The sequence below is a fragment of the Coregonus clupeaformis genome, chromosome 11 (genome assembly GCF_020615455.1).
Source record: "Coregonus clupeaformis isolate EN_2021a chromosome 11, ASM2061545v1, whole genome shotgun sequence".
Taxonomy (NCBI): Eukaryota; Metazoa; Chordata; class Actinopteri; order Salmoniformes; family Salmonidae; genus Coregonus; species Coregonus clupeaformis.
In genome coordinates this window covers 38542273-38565319 of record NC_059202.1, presented here as the reverse complement: position 1 = coordinate 38565319, position 23047 = coordinate 38542273, and the positions used below count along the sequence as shown (strand labels likewise).

General features: G+C 44.0%; 1 protein-coding gene across 2 annotated transcripts; it reads right to left on the bottom strand.

Moving 5' to 3' along the window:
- Nucleotides 1–535: 535 nt before the first annotated feature.
- LOC121576639 (membrane-bound transcription factor site-1 protease) lies at nt 536–21313 on the bottom strand. Of its 2 annotated transcripts, none has more exons than XM_041889945.1 (22): nt 21167–21313; nt 18374–18941; nt 15165–15425; nt 11640–11849; nt 11350–11460; nt 10991–11217; nt 10824–10891; nt 10571–10673; nt 10038–10189; nt 5954–6115; nt 5625–5769; nt 5346–5534; nt 4934–5106; nt 4606–4721; nt 4247–4403; nt 3754–3878; nt 3539–3616; nt 3314–3454; nt 3058–3189; nt 2845–2971; nt 2524–2654; nt 536–1354 (listed from the first exon to the last, which is right to left on the bottom strand). In XM_041889945.1, the coding sequence occupies exons 2-22, from the start codon at nt 18597–18599 to the stop codon at nt 1140–1142; spliced, it is 3249 nt and encodes a 1082-aa protein (XP_041745879.1). In that variant the 5' UTR covers nt 18600–18941; nt 21167–21313; the 3' UTR covers nt 536–1139. The 2 variants fall into 2 exon arrangements, with proteins under 2 accessions (XP_041745879.1, XP_041745880.1); XM_041889946.1 differs by lacking the exon at nt 21167–21313 and adding an exon at nt 19197–19213.
- Nucleotides 21314–23047: the final 1734 nt, after the last annotated feature.

Below are 23047 nucleotides of genomic sequence, written 5' to 3'. Positions count from 1 at the left end.
AGATCATGACAAGGCCTTTAATCCTGTGTTTTAGCTGTATAACATTTTCATCAACAACGGCATCCCAAATAAATCTTCAGTTGCCACATATGTGATAGTTTACTCCAAAAAGTTTGACATTTTTAGGTCTCAAGTGTGAAGCTAAGTCCCTGCCCATAGCCATCTGTTGTATGCTGCAGTAGATCTAGTCACCCTGCTACATGGCTCAATCCCAAATGAATGGGAAAGATAGGCAGCATCTGAAAAGATGAAATTAGATGGCGTCTATCTTTCCCATTAATTTGGGGTGGAGGCAGTAGATAGACATATGGCGTGGATCATCTCGACATTAGAACACTTTCGAAGGCCTGACAATGTCTGCTAAATGTAGAGATATGGTCTTGCATGTCGTGGCTTTCCGCAACATACTTTAACAGATTAATTACATTAGAAGAGTATGGAGAAATCTGTGTATTTTTTGAATGGCACACATTGCAGTACTAAACAAGGGACCCAAGGCTTACGGCTTTGTTTTATTTTTTTATTTAACCTTTATTAAACTAGGCAAGTCAGTTAAGAACAAATTCTTATTTACAATGACGGCCTATATTTGAAAAAGTTTGCCAATGACAGTTGATGATGGATTTTAACAGAATGCCTCACCAGAGCTCATTATATAAAATATTAAAACAAAGAATGAACAAATTAAGAAACCCATAATCACCTGAACATAAAGAGAAAAAAGCAAGTTCCAAATAAGGATCTCAAAACATCAGAATTTGTTTTCAGTACAGTTCATCTAATCTGACTTTAAAAGACCTTGCGGAAGATGAAACCAATCAGGGGATGACGCACAGATTCAATAAATACAAAAAGTGGACAGACACGTTTCATTCAAACTCCATTTGGTCGGTGGAATGAAAAGCTCTTTTGAAGAGTGGAGGCTAAAGAGGCGAGGTCCTGTGGGAAACATCCTTGTCTGTTTTGTGGGCTGCATATTTCAAAGTCAGACAAACACTGCTCATTAATCAGCCATCTAACAACCCCAACTCAAAGGCAGAAGCACACATGCAGTAAACACCTCAGGGGAGGCTTGTCTTCCAGAGTTCTGGGCCTTGTGTGCTGTGACCCAATAGTCTGTGGTGGTTGGGAAGGCAGCCTCACACTGTAGGGTTCTTGCCTGTTGGTGCCAGTTGTTGCTGCTGTTGCTGCTGGAGGTACGTTGGACGTTTGACTCTGGGTTTCCGTCGTTTGGGCTTGTTCTTGGATTTGGTGAGCTGCACCACAAAGAAGGACAGCACAACCATGGCTCCCAGGAAGGCAAACATGGGGATGGTCTGGCCCACTTCCTGGTTGTAGCGGCCTGGCATTATACCTGGGGAGAGGACAGGCGTGTCAGTCACACAGAGGCGTCATCACGCAGTACATGATGATTGTCAAAAATGATTAACAGTGACAAGACTGAAGAAACAGACCTCAGATATTTTAACTGTTTATGTGTGCATTTTAGCCCCCGTGCAGTCTTTTTAATTAAAACATTTTAATCACTGTATGTCTAATAAATTACTGTGTTTATTTCATGACAATAACTGCAAATATATTTGTTATCATTTATTTCCCTGAGCCTAGTTTTTATATTTAAATATATTTACATACACAGCCCTGATTGGTGGATAGGATTGTCTCAGTTGTTCCCAACCAGAGGTACTAGGACCCCTGGGGTTACTTGGCCTATCTGCAGTGGGTACTTGAGAAGACTCATGAGACCATAGGCCTACTGGTAAAATGCACATGATTGGGTACTTCAGGGGTACTCGGGGCAGAGCAAAATTCAGTTGGTGGTACAGTAATGTGTAGCTCAGTTGGTAGAGCATGCCGTTTGCAACGCCAGGGTTGTGGGTTCGTTTCCCACGGGGGACCAGTATGAAAAAAAAAAATGTATGCACTCACTATCTGTAAGTTGCTCTGGATAAGAGCGTCTGCTAAATGACTAAAATGTAAAATGTAACCAAAAAAGGTTGGGAACCACTGGTAGACTGCCTACCCCTATTATCCCTTCAAAGTAGGAGGATACATATGCAAATAAAAGACAACTGGTCATTGGTCAGAATAATCAGGTCAGAATAATCAGATCCGATTGTGATGTCATGATCTGGACTAAAAACTCCATCCCACCTGAACAGGCTGTGTAGCTCAGTTGGTAGAGCATGGCACTTGCAACGCCAGGGTGGTGGGTTCGTTTCCCACGGGGGGCCAGTATGAAAAAATATATATTTAAAAAAATGTATGCACTAACTGTAAGTCGCTCTGGATAAGAGCGTCTGCTAAATGACCCCCAAAAAATTCCAGGCATTTTCTTCAAACAGCTCTTACAAAAAAAGGACAATCATATTCACAATTTCAGAGTATTATTTCAACCTCAGTGTGGAAATAGCATTAAAAAAATGAGAAAATCACCTTTTTAACTGCACTGCCCCTTTAAACAAACTGAGTCAGTAAGGTGATTTGGAGTCAGTGATAATTCTGCTTGGTATATATTCTCACCTCCAGGGATGTCCCAGGCTCCACTCTCCCCAGGGGACAGAGGCCGGACCTGGGGTCTATAGTTTCTGACGTTAGGCAGCACCACTTTGTCCATGTCAATAGATAGCAGCTTCTGGTGCTTCCATAGGTTACTATTAACAAATAGAACCAGGTAGAGCACAAATACATGATTAAACATTATTGAGGAAATTACCAGTTAAGAAAGAGTGGTATTATTCAACATAATCTCCCCATCTGTTTGATAGAGAATGAGAGGAAAGTCAGGAGACGGAAATTAATACTACAGGGGTTAGGGACTTTGACAGGTGATTTGGCACACACCTGGGTGCCGTCTCGTTGAGTGGCTGTGGCTTGGACCATGACAGGTGAGGGCAGGCAGGGAGTGGGCGGGGCTTTGGGTCTCCCAAGTGAGCTTCTAATACCTTTGAGTATCGATATAGGTGATTACCTGTGGAAGAGAGGAATAAAGGTACTTAGCCATCATAGAAATTTAGTTTTAAAGCTGAAGCACTGAGGCTTTAGTGTTAGTCTTACCCTCCAGTCTCTCTGGCAAGGGACGGTCAGTGCCAGTGGGAGGAGTCACCCTGCTGTTGGAGTGGATGAGGCTGGGAGGAGTCATGCTGTAGGAGGTGTACTGCAGAAGAGCATCCAGCAGCCAGAAACAGTCTATGGAGGGAACACACATCAATGGTCAAAACTAGATACTAACTGATCACTGAAGAGGAGTTCAAACCTTTATATCAGTAACAGTTTTATAGAGAACATGGGAAACTGCAGGTGGATTATCTACCTTTCTGCCTGTGACTGTCATCTATACAGTTTGAGTCTCCGTAAAGGGCTATCCGACCTCCCCCGTCAGATGGTGTTTGGTACATTCCCAGTATGGGAACGCCCTCCACAACCGCAGTCTCCTGCTTCAAGACCTCCAACCCTGAGAGGGGGGGATGAGAATATTCAGCAACATCCCCATGGTAACAGCTGCCAGGTGTGTTGTGGCAGTGAGTGTTTTCTGTACCTTGATCCTTTAGGGTCTTGGCAATCACAATCCCATCCTCTGGAAACTTTGCAATACTGCAGCCTGATGCATAGTACACTAGAGATAGAAGAGTTTAAACATGACACATTGAATCCATCTAATTTGATTAATTTCTAGATTTACACACAATGTATTTAAAAATGTGAGACAGCGAGTGAATGAGGGTGTGTAAGAGCGTCAGAGTGTGTTCTTACTGTCATGGTCTGCCATGGTGAAGTCTCCCTCATAGAGCCCATCACTGAAGGCCATCCCCCATACAGAGATCAGGTCATTCAGAGCTGGCACGTTGGCGCCCCCTGTGTCTGGCATCCACCATTGCCTGAGGGGAATATTTTATGTGGTTGAAATACTATAACTGCAGGGACTGCGGGTTATGAGTCAACCCCCGCATCACTAACACACATACACACATTAGGTTGCAGAGGCTAGAGCAGAGGGCAGCACCCAATGAGAAGTTTAGAGGGTTAAGTTCCTTGCACAAGGGAACATCGGCAGTAGGTGGCCGAATCCCACTGAGATTCCAACCGGCAACCCTCAGATTGCTGGTCCACTTCTCTAACCTCAAGACTGCCGCCTCCCCCTATTGTCACACGGCATGATGCCCCATCTGTCCATTGATGTTTGAATGAGGACTTGGATCAGGAGGGGGATATAAAAGGAGCTACACAGTGGGGTTATAATACCTACCTGGTGTTTTCATCGTAGAACTTGACTTTCCTCATGACAGAGGTGTTGTACCAGTCACTGAAGACGATGAGAGACAGTCCCTTATCAATGTCTCTCCGCAGCTTGGTTATCTCCTCTGGAAAGTACTCCTCTTCACTGTCCACCATCATGAATGTCCCTAAACACACACAAAGGAAATGTCAGCCGAGACCAGACAAAGAAAAACAATAAGCTCTGCTATGCATGCAGAGCCACTGGAATTGTTGCTGTAAGCAATGACAGAGTGAGAAGCCATTTATTTATGTGCTGCTCTCCCATATCCTGCTCTAAAACATTTTTAGATTAGAGTCAATGGACAAAGAGAGCAAAAATATTCTCACCATATTGACTAGCATCGAAGCAGGTGATGGGTGCACCCAGGACCTCCACAAAATAACCCATACTCCTCAGGTGCTGGTACATGTCCCTGAAGTTGGTGTGAATGTGATCTCCATTCCTACAAATGATTCAGACAAAACCAACATCAAAAAATCACAAAATAAACAATGGCTGTAAAGGGAAAAAAGGTATTGCTTGCTCTTATGATATGGCATGTTTTAAGAGTTGCACTGGAAACTGACCCCAAACAGCCAGTACACCTGAAACAGCCTAATATTCTCTCTTAAAACTAAAGTGATTCTGAGGTAAATAGTTGTCCAAAGAACTCACCAGTCCAATGGGTCATTCTTCATGCGCAGGTTATCTCGAGGGAAGTAGCCAGGCGGGTAGCGCAGGTTGTGGTACTGGTCCCAAAGAACCCTCTTGCTACGAGGAGGAGTGGGCACTATTTTCACCTTGACTGGCAGTTTAACCGTAGAGGTCATCTCCCCACCCACCTCAGACTGAGGAATTAGAAAACAATGAGGGTCAGAACATTGACCTTTGACCCAGGACACAGCAAGGATGCTTGCTAACTCTAACCCTAACAGTAGTATCCAAATATAGCTTTAAAATACTGTATGATGCTCTCTGGTTACAAATCTACATAAGAGGATGTCAGTGTGATATTACAGAAATCACATAAAAACAGTGAAAGGTGAGATATGGTAACTATGAGAAACAAATCCTTGTTGTTACTCACATTATTCCCAGCAGGCGAGGCCACGGTCACCATCACATGACCCTGGGCAATCCCGTCCCATGATGCAGCTTTCTTGGCGACAGAGATGGAGACGGCCAGGTATCCAGCCCAGGGCCAGAGGACTGCCGAATAGGAGACTGCCACATCAATGTGGTCACCATTCTGCGGTAGGTAAGGCTGCCAGATGGGCTGGAGAGCACAAGAAAGAAACAGCATGTCAGATCAATTTATATCATTCATGTTTTGACATGAAACTCAAAGTCTTCTATATAAAAGTACCTTGTCCAAAATCCTGCCAGTCACGCCCATGCCATTGAGGATGGTGACGTTGACGATGGTGGGCATGCCACCGTAGTAGATGGGCTGGGAGCAGTAAGGCCACATGTAGGGGCACTCAGTCAGGTCGATGTAGCTGGGACTGAGACTAAAGACAAACAGGATCAAATCAACATGAGATCAGGTTAGAGTGATGATTATTGGACATTGCTAGAACCTTTCAAAGTTAAAAAAAAGAGTGAACATTTAACATGTGACTTGAGTGTAAAGTGAAAACTAGGTAAAGTGAGAGTGTGTGTTATGATGATGAGCGTGCAGAGTGTGTGTAGTACCTGGCCTGGGGTTTGTAGCTGTTGAGGATCTGGTAGGCTCTGATGAGGTCCAGTTTTCCGTGGCCCTGTTCAAACATGTTGACTCCAGGGAGCCTCCGTGCTGATGCGATCAGAGCCTGCTTCATACTGGCTGGGTTCACAAGCTCTCTGTTCAACACCGTGCTGTAGGAGAGACACAAGTGGATTAACAACTGTTACATTAGCTTTGCATTATGTTTCAACAAAGATGGGAAATATGAAGCAAGCGCTACCATCTGACTCAATAGCTTGCTATGAGAAAAAGAGAGGGATGATGTTTTAGAGACAGATCAAATCAAATCAAATTTTATTGGTCACATGCGCCGAATACAACAAGTGCAGACATTACAGTGAAATGCTTACTTACAGCCCTTAACCAACAGTGCGTTTATTTTAAACAAAAAAAGTAAGAATAAAACAAAAAAAAAAAAAAGTGTTGAGAAAAACAAAGAGCAGAAGTAAAATAAAGTGACAGTAGGGAGGCTATATATACAGGGGGTAACGGTGCAGAGTCAATGTGCGGGGGCACCGCGCTAGTTGAGGTAATATGTACATGTGGGTAGAGTTAAAGTGACTATGCATAAATACTTAACAGAGTAGCAGCAGCGTAAAAAGGATGGGGTGGGGGGGCAGTGCAAATAGTCCGGGTAGCCATGATTAGCTGTTCAGGAGTCTTATGGCTTGTGGGTAGAAGCTGTTGAGAAGTCTTTTGGACCTAGACTTGGCACTCCGGTACCGCTTGCCGTGCGGTAGCAGAGAGAACAGTCTATGACTAGGGTGGCTGGAGTCTTTGACAATTTTGAGGGCCTTCCTCTGACACCGCCTGGTATAGAGGTCTTGGTGGGGGAAAAAAGTGGGGGAAAAAAGTATTTAGTCAGCCACCAATTGAGCAAGTGCTCCCACTTAAAAAGATGAGAGGCGCCTGTAATTTTCATCATAGGTACACGTCAACTATGACAGACAAAACGAGAAAATAAATACAGAAAATCACATTGTAGGATTATTAATGAATTTATTTGCAAATTATGGTGGAAAATATGTATTTGGTCAATAACAAAAGTTTCTCAATACTTTGTTATATACCCTTTGTTGGCAATGACACAGGTCAAACGTTTTCTGTAAGTCTTCACAAGGTTTTCACACACTGTTGCTGGTATTTTGGCCCATTCCTCCATGCAGATCTCCTCTAGAGCAGTGATGTTTTGGGGCTGTCGCTGGGCAACACGGACTTTCAACTCCATCCAAAGATTTTCTATTGGGTTGAGATCTGGAGACTGGCTAGGCCACTCCAGGACCTTGAAATGCTTCTTACGAAGCCACTCCTTCGTTGCCCGGGCGGTGTGTTTGGGATCATTGTCATGCTGAAAGACCCAGCCACGTTTCATCTTCAATGCCCTTGCTGATGGAAGGAGGTTTTCACTCAAAATCTCACAATACATGTCCCCATTCATTCTTTCCTTTACATGGATCAGTCGTCCTGGTCCCTTTGCAGAAAAACAGCCCCAAAGCATGATGTTTCCACCCCCATGCTTCACTGAAGGTATGGTGTTCTTTGGATGCAACTCTGCATTCTTTGTCCTCCAAACACGACGAGTTGAGTTTTTACCAAAAAGTTATATTTTGGTTTCATCTGACCATATGACATTCTCCCAATCCTCTTCTGGACCATCCAAATGCACTCTAGCAAACTTCAGACGGGCCTGGACATGTACTGGCTTAAGCAGGGGGACACGTCTGGCACTGCAGGATTTGAGTCCCTGGCGGCGTAGTGTGTTACTGATGGTAGGCTTTGTTACTTTGGTCCCAGCTCTCTGCAGGTCATTCACTAGGTCCCCCCGTGTGGTTCTGGGATTTTTGCTCACCGTTCTTGTGATCATTTTGACCCCACGGGGTGAGATCTTGCGTGGAGCCCCAGATCGAGGGAGATTATCAGTGGTCTTGTATGTCTTCCATTTCCTAATAATTGCTCCCACAGTTGATTTCTTCAAACCAAGCTGCTTACCTATTGCAGATTCAGTCTTCCCAGCCTGGTGCAGGTCTACAATTTTGTTTCTGGTGTCCTTTGACAGCTCTTTGGTCTTGGCCATAGTGGAGTTTGGAGTGTGACTGTTTGAGGTTGTGGACAGGTGTCTTTTATACTGATAACAAGTTCAAACAGGTGCCATTAATACAGGTAACGCGTGGAGGACAGAGGAGCCTCTTAAAGAAGAAGTTACAGGTCTGTGAGAGTCAGAAATCTTGCTTGTTTGTAGGTGACCAAATTCTTATTTTCCACCATAATTTGCAAATAAATTCATAAATAATCCTACAATGTGATTTTCTGGATTTTTTTTTCTCAATTTGTCTGTCATAGTTGACGTGTACCTATGATGAAAATTACAGGCCTCTCTCATCTTTTTAAGTGGGAGAACTTGCACAATTGGTGGCTGACTAAATACTTTTTTTCCCCACTGTAGGTGCAATAAACCAATTTGTAAGAGACGTGAGAAGTCTGGATTAAACTCTGTCTGGACTCTGTCTACATAAAAAGTGTAGAGAGAAAGTGAAAGTGTGTCAATTGATTCTGTTAAATGTCTATGTCCTTGTTGTTTTGAAGTGAAGGATATCTATTGATGTTTCATTTATCCCAAAGAGTCCACACAGACAGTCTGGCCGTTAAATTGTAACTGCATATTGAACCAGAAGACTGTTGTTGCAATTGATCAGCCCTTCCGGACTCTTAGTCTGTCACTAACACTGCAAATGAGGTTTTCAGTCTCTTAGAGAAATGCTGCTGAGTAAGGTGTCTCTTTCAGAAACTGCAGAACTAGACCAATTTATCAATTGGATTATTTAATGCTACTGGGCTGAAGCTAGCTAATGTTTGAACACAGAAGATGTATGACAACCCATTGAGATATGTACGTCTTAATGGTAATTATTGTTCAACATAAAATGACAGTAAACTGCTGGCAGACTACAGAAGAATTTTCACACTTTGGCCAGGTCTCAGCTTTTCACTTAAAGTAATAATGGCTTCAGTATGGCATGCAACAGCCAATCCTCATGACAGCAAATAACTTACCCGAGGCAGACCGTATCAGGTGTGTAATTTACGTTCTGAAGTTATTCTGCTCACAGATAAAAAGCAGCAACTCTCACAAAGCAAATATGGCTGAGATTAAGACCATGAATAACATCTTGAACAGCGGTGTTGTTATCTCCAGTGTGTATGTGTGTGTGTGTGTGTGTGTGTAGGAAGTGAAATAAGTGAAATAAGATAATGTGGGAGGGAGAGGCCTGGGTAAAAGGGAGGTGTCGACAGCCAGGAAGGGTGGTGGAGTTAGAACAAGCAACAACACTTTTCTCAAAGTTACACATCCGCTGGTTATGTAAAGACTACGCCTCCATACTGCCTTACCAAGCAAAAACATTTACATTTACATTTACATTTTAGTCATTTAGCAGACGCTCTTATCCAGAGCGACTTACAGTTAGTGAATACATATTTTTTTATACTGGCCCCCCGTGGGAATCGAACCCACAACCCTGGCGTTGCAAACGCCATGCTCTATCAACTGAGCTACATCCCTGCCGGCCATTCCCTCCCCTACCCTGGACGACGCTGGGCCAATTGTGCGCCGCCCATGAGTCTCCCGGTCGCGGCCGGCTGCGACAGAGCCTGGATTCGAACCAGGATCTCTAGTGGCACAGTTAGCACTGCGATGCAGTGCCTTAGACCACTGCGCCACTCAGGAGACATGCAAAAAGGCAGTAACTGCTCATAGCGTGGAACTGAGAAAAATTGCTTTTATTTACCTTGGTTTCACAGTAACACAAAACGAGGCAGGATACTTGTCCACATGATTAAGCATGTATTTAATGTAGCAAAAATTACATTAATTCATTTTTGACCAAATGAGCAGTTACTGCCTTTTTGCTTGGTAGGGCAGCATAGCCATCCTGAGAACTGGGTCCTTTGCGCCTTCCATTTCTAAAGCAGTGTCATATGGCTTAGTTGACTGATGGAATAACTTTTTTTTACAACGCTGATGCAGCTGTAAGGGTAGTCATTGAAATGACTTACCTCACCAGTAGGGTCACAGCTCCTGCCACCACAGGTGACGCTACGCTAGTCCCTGAGAGTGAGCGGCAGCCCTCCTTCATCCCTGAGCCCCTCACCCCAGAGCCATAAGTCACGATGTCAGGCTTCACTCTGCCATACCCCCCAGGCAGCTCCTAAAACACAAGACATAATCATGTTGAATAAAGAGTGGGAGAGAGGCAGTATAGGAGAAAGAGTGAAAGAGGAGAACATGGGACAATCAGACAATGTTTGCATTCCTCATTTACAGTATATGTCCCACATAAAGCAGGCTATAAAGTGCCATTTGCTTCACGGTCTGAGCACAGAGCACATTTAATTTCTCTATCTCAGTGTTTTTCTATGGCAGAGACGGGGGCTGCAGATCACAGGGTTAGATGTCTAGTCTGGGACTGATAACACGTAGGCTGGGGAACAGAGTTCAGTTTACTCTGACTGGGAAAGGTAAGAGTACACTGAGATAGACATGTGAGAGGGTACTCAGGGTTATGCTGTGGGTTGTGAGTGAGGCGTACCCAAGTGGTCATCCCCCGAGAGGAGAACCTGGCAATGTTGTCCTCAAAATCTATCCCACCGACCCCAATCACATCCATCTGATCCGCTGGGTTGTTGAGGGTGCTAGGATACACAGGGATTAAGTATCATCAATAAAAACGTATACATTGCATATATTTTGTTCATAATCGTTTTTCAAACTAATCAGTATCTTGCACCAATCAATATTATGTCCTCTTAGCCGTCACTTCTCCTCCCAAGGTCAGAACATACCCATAAAGTGGCCCATCGTTCCCAATGGCAGAGACCATGATAACCCTGTTAGCAGTCAGCTCCCAAACCTGGCACACACAAAAACACATTTTGATCAATTCAGAGTGAGATACACATTAAGAAAATCTAATCCGTTTAACAGCTTTGGGCATCTTCTTTTAAATCACCTTATCAACAAATGGGTGGTCCATGAAGTCTGGACCACCGATGCTGAGGTTTAAGACATCAATCTTCTTCAGAATGGCATAGTTAAAGGCATCCAGGAACCAAGAGGTGTATGACACCTGATTGTTGGTGAACACTCTGAAGATGTGAAGCTCAGAGTCAGGGGCAAAGCCCTGACACTCTCTCATGCTGGCAATGACCCCTGCTACAAAGGTACCATGACCCAGCCCTGCAGAGAGAAAGAGACCAAATGTAGTGTAGTGCAATGTAGCAGAAATAGACATCCATTCCTCCTCAAAAGCAGATCCCATCACTAAGCACTACCAGAGACAAGGGTACAGTCAGCAGCCCATGATCTTACCATCATCAAGTGTCTTTTCATTGGTCCAGTTGGTTCTCTCCTTCACATTCTTAAAATGTGGATGTTTCTCACTGAGTCCTGTGTCAAAAACAGCCACCTTCACCCCAGAACCTACACACAAAGAATTCAGATATTTAGAAACAGCCTGGAGGTAAATGTACTCGAGCAAGAAGTATGTAGGCTACAGCAGACATGTTAGTGTAAACACAGGAACATACACAACCCACAAGTGTTTACACACTAATAGACAGCCAGACAAACACACAGTGCCCCCTGCCATCTGTCCTCACCGGTGTATCCCATCTGCCAGAGGACATCTGCCTGCAGTATCTGGGCCACGTGTCGGGGGATGGCCCTCAGGAGCCTCCGGCTGGAGTGGCGGCCCGTGGCGTGCCAGAAGCCCGAGGCCAGAGACAGGCTGGTCCGGCGCAGCGGACGGGACGACTGCCACTTCTGGGTCCAGCGGGTGTCGTTGTTGCAGGCTGCCCCAGGATCCGGCACTGAAAGGAAGGGATGACAAGAGAGGAAAACATTAGGAACAATATTATCTTCAAAAAACACAATCGTCACTGAAAAGCCCAGGAGCGCAAAACAAACATTGACTTAAACATTATTGGTATATGCACGATATTGAGATTGATGGATAGCTCCCAATGTGATGGGTAATACCTTGATTCTGTATCCAGTGAAGCAATCTCCTTTTATCTAATTTCAAATCAAAAAGCTACAGAATACCCCAAATTGTGATTTCTGACTGAATCTGGATGATGATTAGCTACTGTACTGACTTTATCATGCAGAATACCTGAGGTTGTTGAACATGATTGGATTCAAAAGCAGATAGCTCACTCAACAGCGACCAGACCACTACAATAATCAGAGTCAAGAGAGGGGTGATGGTGGTGGGCAATTAACAAGCACCGCTGATCTAATCATGTGAAATGGCCCTACTGCAGTAACAGTCCTCTTCTCACTGGCTACTGCTCAGTGACACTGACAGAGCTGCTGATGGCTCCTCTATGAAGTCTAATTACACTGAACAAAAATAAAACACAATATGCAACAATTCATATAAGGAAATCAGTCAATTGAAATAAATTAGGCCCTAATCTATGGATTTCACATGACTGGGAATACAGATATGCATCTGTTAGTCACAGATACCTTAAAAAAAGGTAGGGGTGAGGATCAGAAAACCAGTCAGTATCTAGTGTGCCCACCATTTGCCTCATGCAGCGCGACATTACCTTCGCATAGAGTTGATCAGGCTGTTGATTGTGGCCTGTAGAATGTTGTCCCACTTCAATGGCGGTGCGAAGTTGCTGGATATTGGCGGGAACTGGAACATGCTATCGTACACGTCGATCCAGAGCATCCCAAACATGCTCAATAGGTGACATGTCTGGTGAGTATGCAGGCCATGGAAGAACTGGGCCATTTTCAGCTTCCAGGAATTGTGTACAGATCCTTGCAACATGTGGCTGTGCGTTATCATGCTGAAACATGAGGTGATTGCGGCGGATGAATGGCACAACAATGGGCCTCAACATCTCGTCATGGTAAATCTGTGCATTCAAATTGCTATAGATAAAATGCTATTGTGTTCGTTGTCCGTAGCTTATGCCTGCCCATATTATAACCCCACCATGGTGCACTCTGTTCACAATGTTGACATCAGCAAACCACACACCGCCATACACGCTGTCTGCCATCTGCACGGTATAGTTGAAACCGGGATTCAACCGTGAAGAACACACTTCTCCAGTGTGCCAATGGCCAACGAAGGTGAGCATTTGCCCACTGAAGTCAGTTACGACGCCGAACTAGTCAGGTCAAGACCCTGGTGAGGACGACGAGCACGCAGATGAGATTCCCGAGACAGTTTTGACAGTTTGTGCAGAAATTCTTCGGTTGTGCAAACCCAGTTTCATCAGCTGTCCGGATGGCTGGTCTCAGACCGGATGTGGAGGTCCTGGGCTGGTGTGGTTACACGTGGTCTGCGGTTGTGAGGCCAGTTGGACGTACAGCCAGATTCTCTAAAACGACGTTGAGGCGGCTTATGGTAGAGAAATTAACATTACATTCTCTGGCAACAGCTCTGGTGGACATTCCTGCAGTCAGAATGCCAATTGCACACACCCTCAAAACATAGACATCTGTGGCATTGAGTTGTGACAAAACTGCACATTTTAGAGTGGCCTTTTATTGTCCCCAGCACAAGGAATGCCTGTGTGATGGTCATGCTGTTTAATCAGCTTCTTGATATGCCACACCTGTCAGGTGGATGGATTATCTTGGCAATGGAGAAATGCTCACTAACAGGGATGTAAACAAATTTGTGCACAAAATTTAAGAGAAATAAGCTTTTTGTGCGTATGTACAATTTCTGGGATCTTTAATTTCAGCTCATGAAACATGGGACCAATACTTTACATGTTGCATTTATATTTTTGTTCAGTGTATATTTATTACCCTCTGTGATTCTCCTACAGTCACTCCAATAGTGATGGCCAATCATATTTATTACCACCTCCAAATGAAGCTGGGATGGCAAGCTGTAAAATTCAGATAATTTTAGTCTGATTAATGTCAAATGGAATAAAACATCACTAACTACCACCAAATGGTTTAGCAACTCCGCATCACACAAAGAAAGCACTGTGATATTGAGTGCACTTCCCTTCTATCAAGTTAATTAGATCATGTTTAAATTGGTGGCAGTGATTGGTACTGTTGGTTTGCAGTGCAGCATGGTCATTATGGTGGTGAGTGGGAACTGAACTAGAGATGCAGACTAGGTGGTGGGAGAAGGACTCTGGGGTGGAGGGGGGGCTCCAATGTGCCCAGACATAGCACTCTTTCATCCTGAGAGAGAGAAGTTTCTACCAACGCCCAGGAATAAACAGAGCTTTCCTTTCTGCCAGCCCCCCACCAGTCTGGAGATGCCCTACTGCTGGTTAGTGCTGAGGGGGTATGTGTTGCAAGATATATGATCCCTACTAAACGTTTAATGCTTCCAAACACAACACAGACACACACATACACACAGAAGGACATATCAGAGCACTGCCTGGAGCACTGCAACAAAGACACACTGACTGAAAGCAGTCAGTGTGTGGATGGGATCATTTGTGAGTAGACGTGTGCAAGATCAAACAGTTTAATGAAACAGTTTCAAGTGAGGGACAATAACATGGTGAGTTTACAAGGGGGAGAGACTGGGGGGTGTTCAAACATGACTGAAGGGCAGCTATACGACATGACACACACGTATGGGGGATATGGGGATGGTCCAGATACGGGTTAGCTGACAACCTCACAAAAACGATATGCGCACTTCCAAAGGGCAGAAGGACGTGTGTTGTTATGGTTCTGGATGGTCTGATAGCGAGCAACAATGACAAGAAACTGCCATGTGGTGAATCGTAAGTGGCTCGTTTCAGCTCATTTGATCTTGTTCTTGATCCATGTCTTGTTTTGAGGTGTTTTGACTGATGTCATGTCTATGCTAATAAGGCTAACATTTGCTGGCTAGCTAACCAACAACTGTAATGATGTATTTGAGAGACAACAAGTGCTTATTTAGCAACTTTATTTATGTTTTCAATAAACATTGGAGGCGAAATATAGTTTACAATCTAAGCCAGCCCTGTCTGTTTTGCCCCATAGTTGCGCATACATCGGTTTTGTTGCTAAACAACCAACCCGTTTAGAAGACAAAGCACAAAATATGTGGATCAGTTAAAACAAGGAAAGCGGGGCTGAGCAAAACATGTGTAAATATTTGACTATAAGAGGCGAAGATAGAGACTCACAGTCGGGTGTATACTTGAGTGTGCGGAACACCTTGCGCTGGGGCGTGACCCTCTTGATGTAAGGGTGGTCCTCCAGGGTGAGCAGGCTGCTGCGAGAGGCCTGGCGGATCTGCACCACCTCAAAGTCACTAGGGAAGTCACTGGCTGGGTTCTTCCGGGGCACAATGCGCCAGTCCAGGGCCTCGGAGCTCTTCAGAGCACTGCTGATGAAGTGGCTGCGTGCCTTGGCTGTAAAGTAGCCATTAAACGCCACAATGTACTCTGGAGAAATAGGAGAGAACATGGTAATCGTTAAGTATCTGCATGGCAATTGTGCTTCCGGCTGTGGGAGATTCCAATGTCGACAGATTTATATGTGGCATTGCCATTTGGGGAGAGCGATATAGGTAAAGCTGTAATGGCTCCATTCGTTTTAGTTGTCCAAAAATCTCAGGGATTGCCATTGCAGTCACTGTAATATTCTCATCTCTAGAACATGGATGAGCAACTTTGATGGGGCCGGGGGCTACAAACCATGAGTGGCCGCAGTGGCTGGCGGGGCTGTGTACCCACACATGCAGTCAGAGCCAGCCCTAGCCTTTTGGGCCCCCCGTAGAGAAACTGTTGCATTTTTAAAGCAAGTTTAATGCAACTACTACTAATCGAATCTACAAATAAAGTTGATCAAATGATTACACTGTAATGTTTTTATTTTAAGGGAAACTAATATTGGCCTACGTTTTTTCTAGGACTTTGTAGAATTATACAAAACATATCCTTGACTATTTAAACAAATAACTATTGGTTATTTTTTTTTATGTATATATTTCCACAAATATTTCTTCATGCAATTAATCCTTTATAATAGTTTATGTACTATTTATCAAGCGTTGGTGCTTAGGTTTGCTACACCTTGCGGGTTGATATGCATCTAATGGATATGCTAAAGGAACGCCCGACAACGTTCTCTAGCGGGTATTTATAGGCTGAAAGGCCAGGCGGTTCTAGTGTTAAAAGACCAATGCTTTTTGAGGAAAAAGCGGCAATAGTACTGTTTGTCCATTTTGAGATGCCGTAGCCAGCATACACTTCCTCAAAATAGTCATAATTAATCAAAGATACCTCAAGAAATCTGCCATTAATTTTGACGTTTTTGCAGAGGAGATCTTAGTGGCGCAATTTTACATCTAACAAAAATATTTGGTGCAGTATTTCTTAATGAAAAAATTTGCATGAAAACAAGTAACGACAACAAAGACTTTATTGAAGAATCCCTACTGTTGACCAATCACTGACGAAGGGGCGTAGACTTCGGCTCCAAACTTCGGTTTGCCTCCAGAAAAAATGGGTGCCCAAACAGCCAAAAAAAACTAGCAAAAACGTCACAAAATGTCGTCATAATATATGCACGAACTCTTCCGGCTGGGAAGCATGCAGACACCTTTACAAAATCAATGGGGGCGCCCCAGTCTGTAATTCAACCATGATTACTACAAGTTTAGATAGCTGGCTAGACTAATTTACCAATCGCAACAACAAAATCTGACATGGGCTAATTAAGTGACCGTCAGTGACTGACATAAGAGAAAACCTGCTGATGCACATCCAAATTTCTAAATTGCATCTTGCGTATTCTACAGTAACCCGACTGAGTCCCCTCCCCAAAAAACATAGTATTTTGGGGGGTTTTGGAAATTGATCCGCGGAGCTACAAAGGGGGGCCGCGGCCCGCCAGCTGCCCATCACTGCTCTAGAAGAAGAAAAATTACCCAGTGACATCTCTGGGCTGGTACCCTTCAACTCTGCACTTCCCTCCGATTACAAGTCAACAGTGCAGCATTGTATTAGCAGTTCCTCTGCCATCTTCATTGCAATAGGGATATTACTTTTCTACAAAGCCCTGAAAATTAAAAAATGTATAACAACTAACTAGATCATATAGTTATTGGGAATTATCATGAACCATTGAGCAGAAGAAAATAACCAAAACAGTTAAATAAAAGCCCATAAGAACAGTCTTGGATGACAACAGGAAGCCTAGAATCACACCATATTGAATAACTTTCAGTTGCTACATTGTGCCATCAGTGTACAATTGCATGTGGCACAAATTTAGCTTAACTTTCATGAATTTAGCATATATGTGTTGGCACGGCAGAGACATAAAACCACAAAATAAATCCCTTATTGACTCTGCACAAGGCCCTTCAAGTAATCTTGACCCCTTAGCCCCACCACTCTGTCATGATGACCTCTCACCCTGAGTGGCGCAGTGGTCTAAGGCACTGCATCGCAGTGCTAACTGTGCCACTAGAGATCCTGGTTCGAATCCAGGCTCTGTCGCAGCCGGCCGCGACCGGGAGACTCATGGGCGGTGCACAATTGGCCCAGCGTCGTCCAGGGTAGGGGAGGGAATGGCCGGCAGGGATGTAGCTCAGTTGATAGAGCATGGCGTTTGCAACGGCAGAGTTGTGGGTTCGATTCCCATGGGGGGCCAGTATACTTAAAAAAAAAATTTTTTTATATATATATATATATATATATATATATATATATATGTATTCACTAACTGTAAGTCGCTCTGGATAAGAGCGTCTGCTAAATGACTAAAATGTAAATGTAAAAATGTTTCACAATGCACCGCTCTCACCGGGTCACTAGGAATTCATAAAAAAATAGGGCTGTGGCACAAAGGGCACATTCAGTCGCAGGCCAATATTAAGGGGACTATAAATATCACGTTATATTCTGGCATGGTGTTCCATCAGCCTAGTCCACAGCAGGGCTGCAAAGACAAGCATCCAGACAGACTACTCTGACTGAACCTTTAAGAGAAAGGAGGGGAGGGGGGTGGTTGTGTACTCTCTGGGACAACAGCCATTGAATATGCCAACACAGTTTGCCTGCCAAGCCTGGAATCTTCAGCCGTGTAGACTGTGATCATCCTGCCAGGCACACATTGTGTTGTTGGTCTGTGGTCAATGAGTGGCAATTCATTGAACACAAACACCATAAAATAGAAAAATACACTTGACTTGCATGTCATAAATGGCAATCATCTTAAACAAATAATGTGTGACCTGAAAATCTCCCAAACATACTGTGGTTTACAGAGGAAATATGCATTAAATCAGTATGTTTGAATCATTGTTTAGACTTTCACCATGCTTTAAATGTGTTCTTGTAAAAGCTCAAGAAAAAAACTAATAGACAACAGTAACAGAACTTACCATGTTCAACTACTTTGGTGGAGAACTCCAGCTTCACAGTGAGACTTGAGCAGTTGGAACTGTGGTTCCCATCAGGGTTGGGAGATGAGGTGGAGGTGAATGCGGTCCCACCTCCTCCCTCTGTCCCCACTAGAGGCAACCTGCCACATAGCAGGGCCACTAGTAGGGAGAGCCATATAGGCACCAGGGTCATGGTCCAAGCTGTCCTTTTCTGTTCACCACCCATCAGATATAGTCTTTATCCCTCCAAGCCCAGAGAAGGCCTCCTAGCAGCCAGGGGGAATTGTTTAACATATGACAAGACAAAAATATGGCTGATATGGCAATCATCCATCAACAGAGCAGTTCGTGTCCAGAGCTCACAGATGCCCTCATTGCACACGGCCTGATCTTCTTTTCATTTCTTTCTGCGTTTCCTCTCCATCTTTGAAGTCCAGCGTGTAGATCAGTCCTTCAGCCAGGCAACTATCAAAGGATCCATTTTTACACACTGAGGAGATCCAGAGGCTGATGAGGAAGGTGGTTGTGTAGCCTAGAGAGTTCCACTGCATATATTTTCCTCAAATACCTGGAACGAAATGGAAGACACATTGTCATATTAACAGGACATAATCAAATCTAGCCTAATGCACACATACTTCAGCAACTTGATGCTTTCCCTTCCCCAATCAAATCCATCTACTTCGATTCTATGTCATTTTGGAAGGTAACTAGTGTCTACAATGTAATTTCAGTATTGAGTTACAAGGCAACATAAAATCAGAATGGGTTGGTCAAAGGGACATTAACCATTTTCACTGCTGTTTTCAGGGAGAGGACCTACCAGAAATCTCGAGGAATGCCGAAACATGCAAACTCAGCCACAAAGGCTTGGCCCCAAGGGGGAAAATCCCCCATCATTGGGATAGGTCAGGAGCAGCCTTAAAACCCCACCCCCTTAATCACAGACCCTGGACAGGTAGGGTATCATTTCCTTCCGGTGGCCTGAGGCATGGACCAGGCCCTACCGTCACGACCCCTCCAAAGACAAAACACCACAAAATTACCAAGGACCAGTGGCATATTCATTCCGGCGATTCTGTGCCAAAAAAATTTTTTTAAGGAAACAAGGAACTAAACAAGGAGGGATCTTGCCTGAAAACCATGTTGAATTGCATTGAATTATACATAGGCAGAAATTAGCATAAATTTTAAAAAAAATCAGGAAAGTTTCCTCTCATGACCTCTAAAAGCCAGAATTACATTTTACATTTTAGTCATTTAGCAGACGCTCTTATCCAGAGCGACTTACAGTTAGTGAGTGCATACATTATTTTTTCATACTGGCCCCCCGTGGGAATCGAACCCACAACCCTGGCGTTGCAAACGCCATGCTCTACCAACTGAGCTACATCCCTGCCAGCCATTCCCTCCCCTACCCTGGACGACGCTGGGCCAATTGTGCGCCGCCCCATGGGTCTCCCGGTCGCGGCCGGCTACGACAGAGCCTGGATTCGAGCCAGGATCTCTAGTGGCACAGCTAGCACTGCGATGCAGTGCCTTAGACCACTGCGCCACTCGGGGGAATGTTGAATAAAATTATATTTCAAAGTACTTTACCAGTTGTCTGTGTGGTTGTTCCTTTTGGCGGTAAGAATGAGACAATATATCCACAAGAAAGTATAATTACATCAACTTTTCAAAGCGCTGGTAGTGCATTCAGATTTATATCACCTGAAGCATGCGCAGAACCATGTGAACACGTGCACGAGCTCGGCGAGTATGCATGGGTCTTGTGCATGTATTTGTATCTTCTGTGCATGCTTCAGGTGAATATAATTGTATTCAACATTCTGGCTTGTAGAGGTTGAGAGAGTAAACTTTCCTGATTCAAACCCTAATTTCTGTCCGACGTAGAAATCTATGCAATTCCGTAATGAATACACCCCTGTTACATAGTGCCACTAACGCAGCCTCTCTTCCAGAAAAACATGGACAGCTGCCTCCCTCCCATTGTGCACACCAGATGGGCCTTTCTGAGATCCAAACCAAACCACTAGTTCCGGCTCCGGCTGGGAACACTGTCTGCTGGATGTAAAATAGGGCTATAAAGTCAGACTAGAGCCACTTGTGTCAACATGACGCTGACATGAGAAAACGACACCAAACCTCACAGGACAGTACATCATCCCCCTCTAACATGGTGACCGAAAAAACAAAAACAAGAGCAGAACCATATGGGTCAGAACTTTATTTAGCAAATGAACTGGGACACGAGTCTTGTTTTCAGCAACATGACTATGTTCAAGTTGTTCGATAAATAAATAGATGTTGTTATTGTTTATTAGCTAGCTCTATTAGGATTATCGTTAGTTAGCATCATCGTGATAATGGATAGCTGGCTAATAATTGTAGCGTTCAAGTCAGTACCGCCCCCCAAAAAGATAGCTAGTTAGCTAACAAAGCAACTAGCCAGTTAACGTTAGCTAGCTAGCTAGCTAAACGCACTCGTTAAAAATACAACACGCTGTTGTCAGAGTGATGCTGTACAGCTAGCTAGCTAATGTAGCATGTTGATAAAATACCTTCAATTGGCTAGCTTCCTCGCTATTATTAGATTACTAACTAGTTAGTTATCTAGCCATAGTAGCCGACAGTGTCAAAACAAAACTAACGTTATAGGTTTATCTCGTCTTGTGAAACGCAGCTTACCTAACGACAGACTAGCTATTACATTTCAACACATGCGTATGCCAGCCAGTATCCTGCTAACTTAGATATAAATGTATCTGGCTGACAGATATAGCTACTCACCTTTAACTTGCTTGACGCCAGCCTGAATAATGCAATTTCATATAATCTTGTATGGTGTTGGCCAGTGAGGTAGCTAGCTAGTTAGCTGGCTTGGTCTCAAACAAAACCACTTCACAGCCGCAGAAGACTGGCGTTCAGCTAGCTAGCTAACCATCATAATCATTCTGCAGCAACACACACATCACGGCGTTCGCACATTTGTTTGTGCATGCCGCCACCTACTGTGCGGGAGTGTGTGGTCGATCACGTTACATTTTGTGATACAAAAATTACATTTACATTTTAGTCATTTAGCAGACGCTCTTATCCAGAGCAACTTACAGTTAGTGAGTGCATACATTTTCATACTGGGGGGAAAGGAAAATATTGCAACACCAACTAACCCTACACCCATATACCACTATTTTATCAAAATAAAACATTTAAATAAAAATCACAACCCCATTCCACTACTTTGACCCTAACTGATCCTACTCCAGGCTGACTGCCTGGGAGGAAGGCTCTTTCGCTCAACACACTTTGTAACTCTTCTGCAATAAAACCTTGTACAGAAAGTACTTCTCTGCAGCTGCCACCACAACATCTATTCTCTGTGATCTAAGTTCAATTTCTGCAGTACAGTTGATAACCATGGCAATGAATGCTAAGAAGCCAACCTTACTGAAACACAAATTCGTATCACTCTTTATTGACCTAGGCCTACTACTCACCCTTGACCCATCATCCTCTACTCTAACACTAGTCCTAGATTTTTTAAAACAATTATTCTCAATGGAGAATCTTCATTGAAAGTGCACTTTAGTCCAGAACTAAGCTTAATCTGAGTCATGGAAACTGGCTCCACAGTATATATTATATTTCAGAAATGTTCACACAAATTGTTCACTGTTTTCACAAGAGACACTGACACACTTTTTCTGTTTTGACTGCCTCAGCATAGGAAACCTTCTGTTCTACTCTGACCCTGGCAACCTCAACCTGTCTCTCTCGCACCGGGCACTTCTGATCCCCAGCAACATGGGTTCCCCCACAATTGACACACAGTTTTTTCCACAGATACTACACATTCCTTTCTCCCATGCCCTCCTGCACACTTCTCACATCTCGGAATATCCCTCCTACGCACTGCTGCAACATGACCATACGCTTGGCATCTAAAATACCTTAGTGGGTTCGGCACAAAAGCTCTCACGGGATAACTGACATATCCTAACATGACTTTGTCAGGTAAAGACTTCAAAACTCAAAAGGACAGACAGTGTCTTCTCAGTTTCACCATGCTCGCCACCTGGTGGGTCTGTGTCGCACCAAGCGGCGGGCATCACAGACACAGGGAATCTTCAATTTCAGTTGCTCCACCTCAACACTTAACGCCACCCCAGTATTCACTCCTTTCAGAGGCGCCCTGCTCCAGAGAGCAAAGCAAGTTACAGGTCTTGTCCTGAGGCATGTGACACGAAGCCCCCACTCCCTCTGGGTGGAAGAAACACAAAAAATCATCACGTCCACTTCGAGCTACTGATTTAACAGTACCCAATTTATTTTTTACCCAGCCTGAGACTACATCTGGGTCAGCCAAAAGGCAGGTATCCACTTTCTCAAAAAAGTTCACTCCCACTGGGCCAGAATCCTCATTTGTATGACCATAAGGGCAAGGCTCGGACTGTCAGATCTTCACTTTTTAAATATATTTTCCTTTATTATGTTCCCCTAACCCTACCACCCTTCCCCTAATTGGAGTAAACTAATGGAAAACAACACTTAGGCTTCTACTTCCAGCTTATACATACTAAATACAGTTGAAGTCGGAAGTTTACATACACCTTAGCCAAATACATTTAAACTCAGTTTTTCACAATTCCTGACATTTATTCCTAGTAA

What these genes read in the sequence shown, in the direction of transcription:
- LOC121576639 (XM_041889945.1), bottom strand. Translation starts at nt 18,599, where the DNA reads ATGGGTGGTGAACAGAAAAGGACAGCTTGGACCATGACCCTGGTGCCT. An exon ending in CACCAAAGTAGTTGAACATG is followed by an intron (nt 15,426 to 18,373) that starts GTAAGTTCTGTT and finishes CTATTTCTCCAG; the next exon opens with AGTACATTGTGGCGTTTAAT. An exon ending in CTCAACGAGACGGCACCCAG is followed by an intron (nt 2,655 to 2,844) that starts GTGTGTGCCAAA and finishes ATTTGTTAATAG; the next exon opens with TAACCTATGGAAGCACCAGA.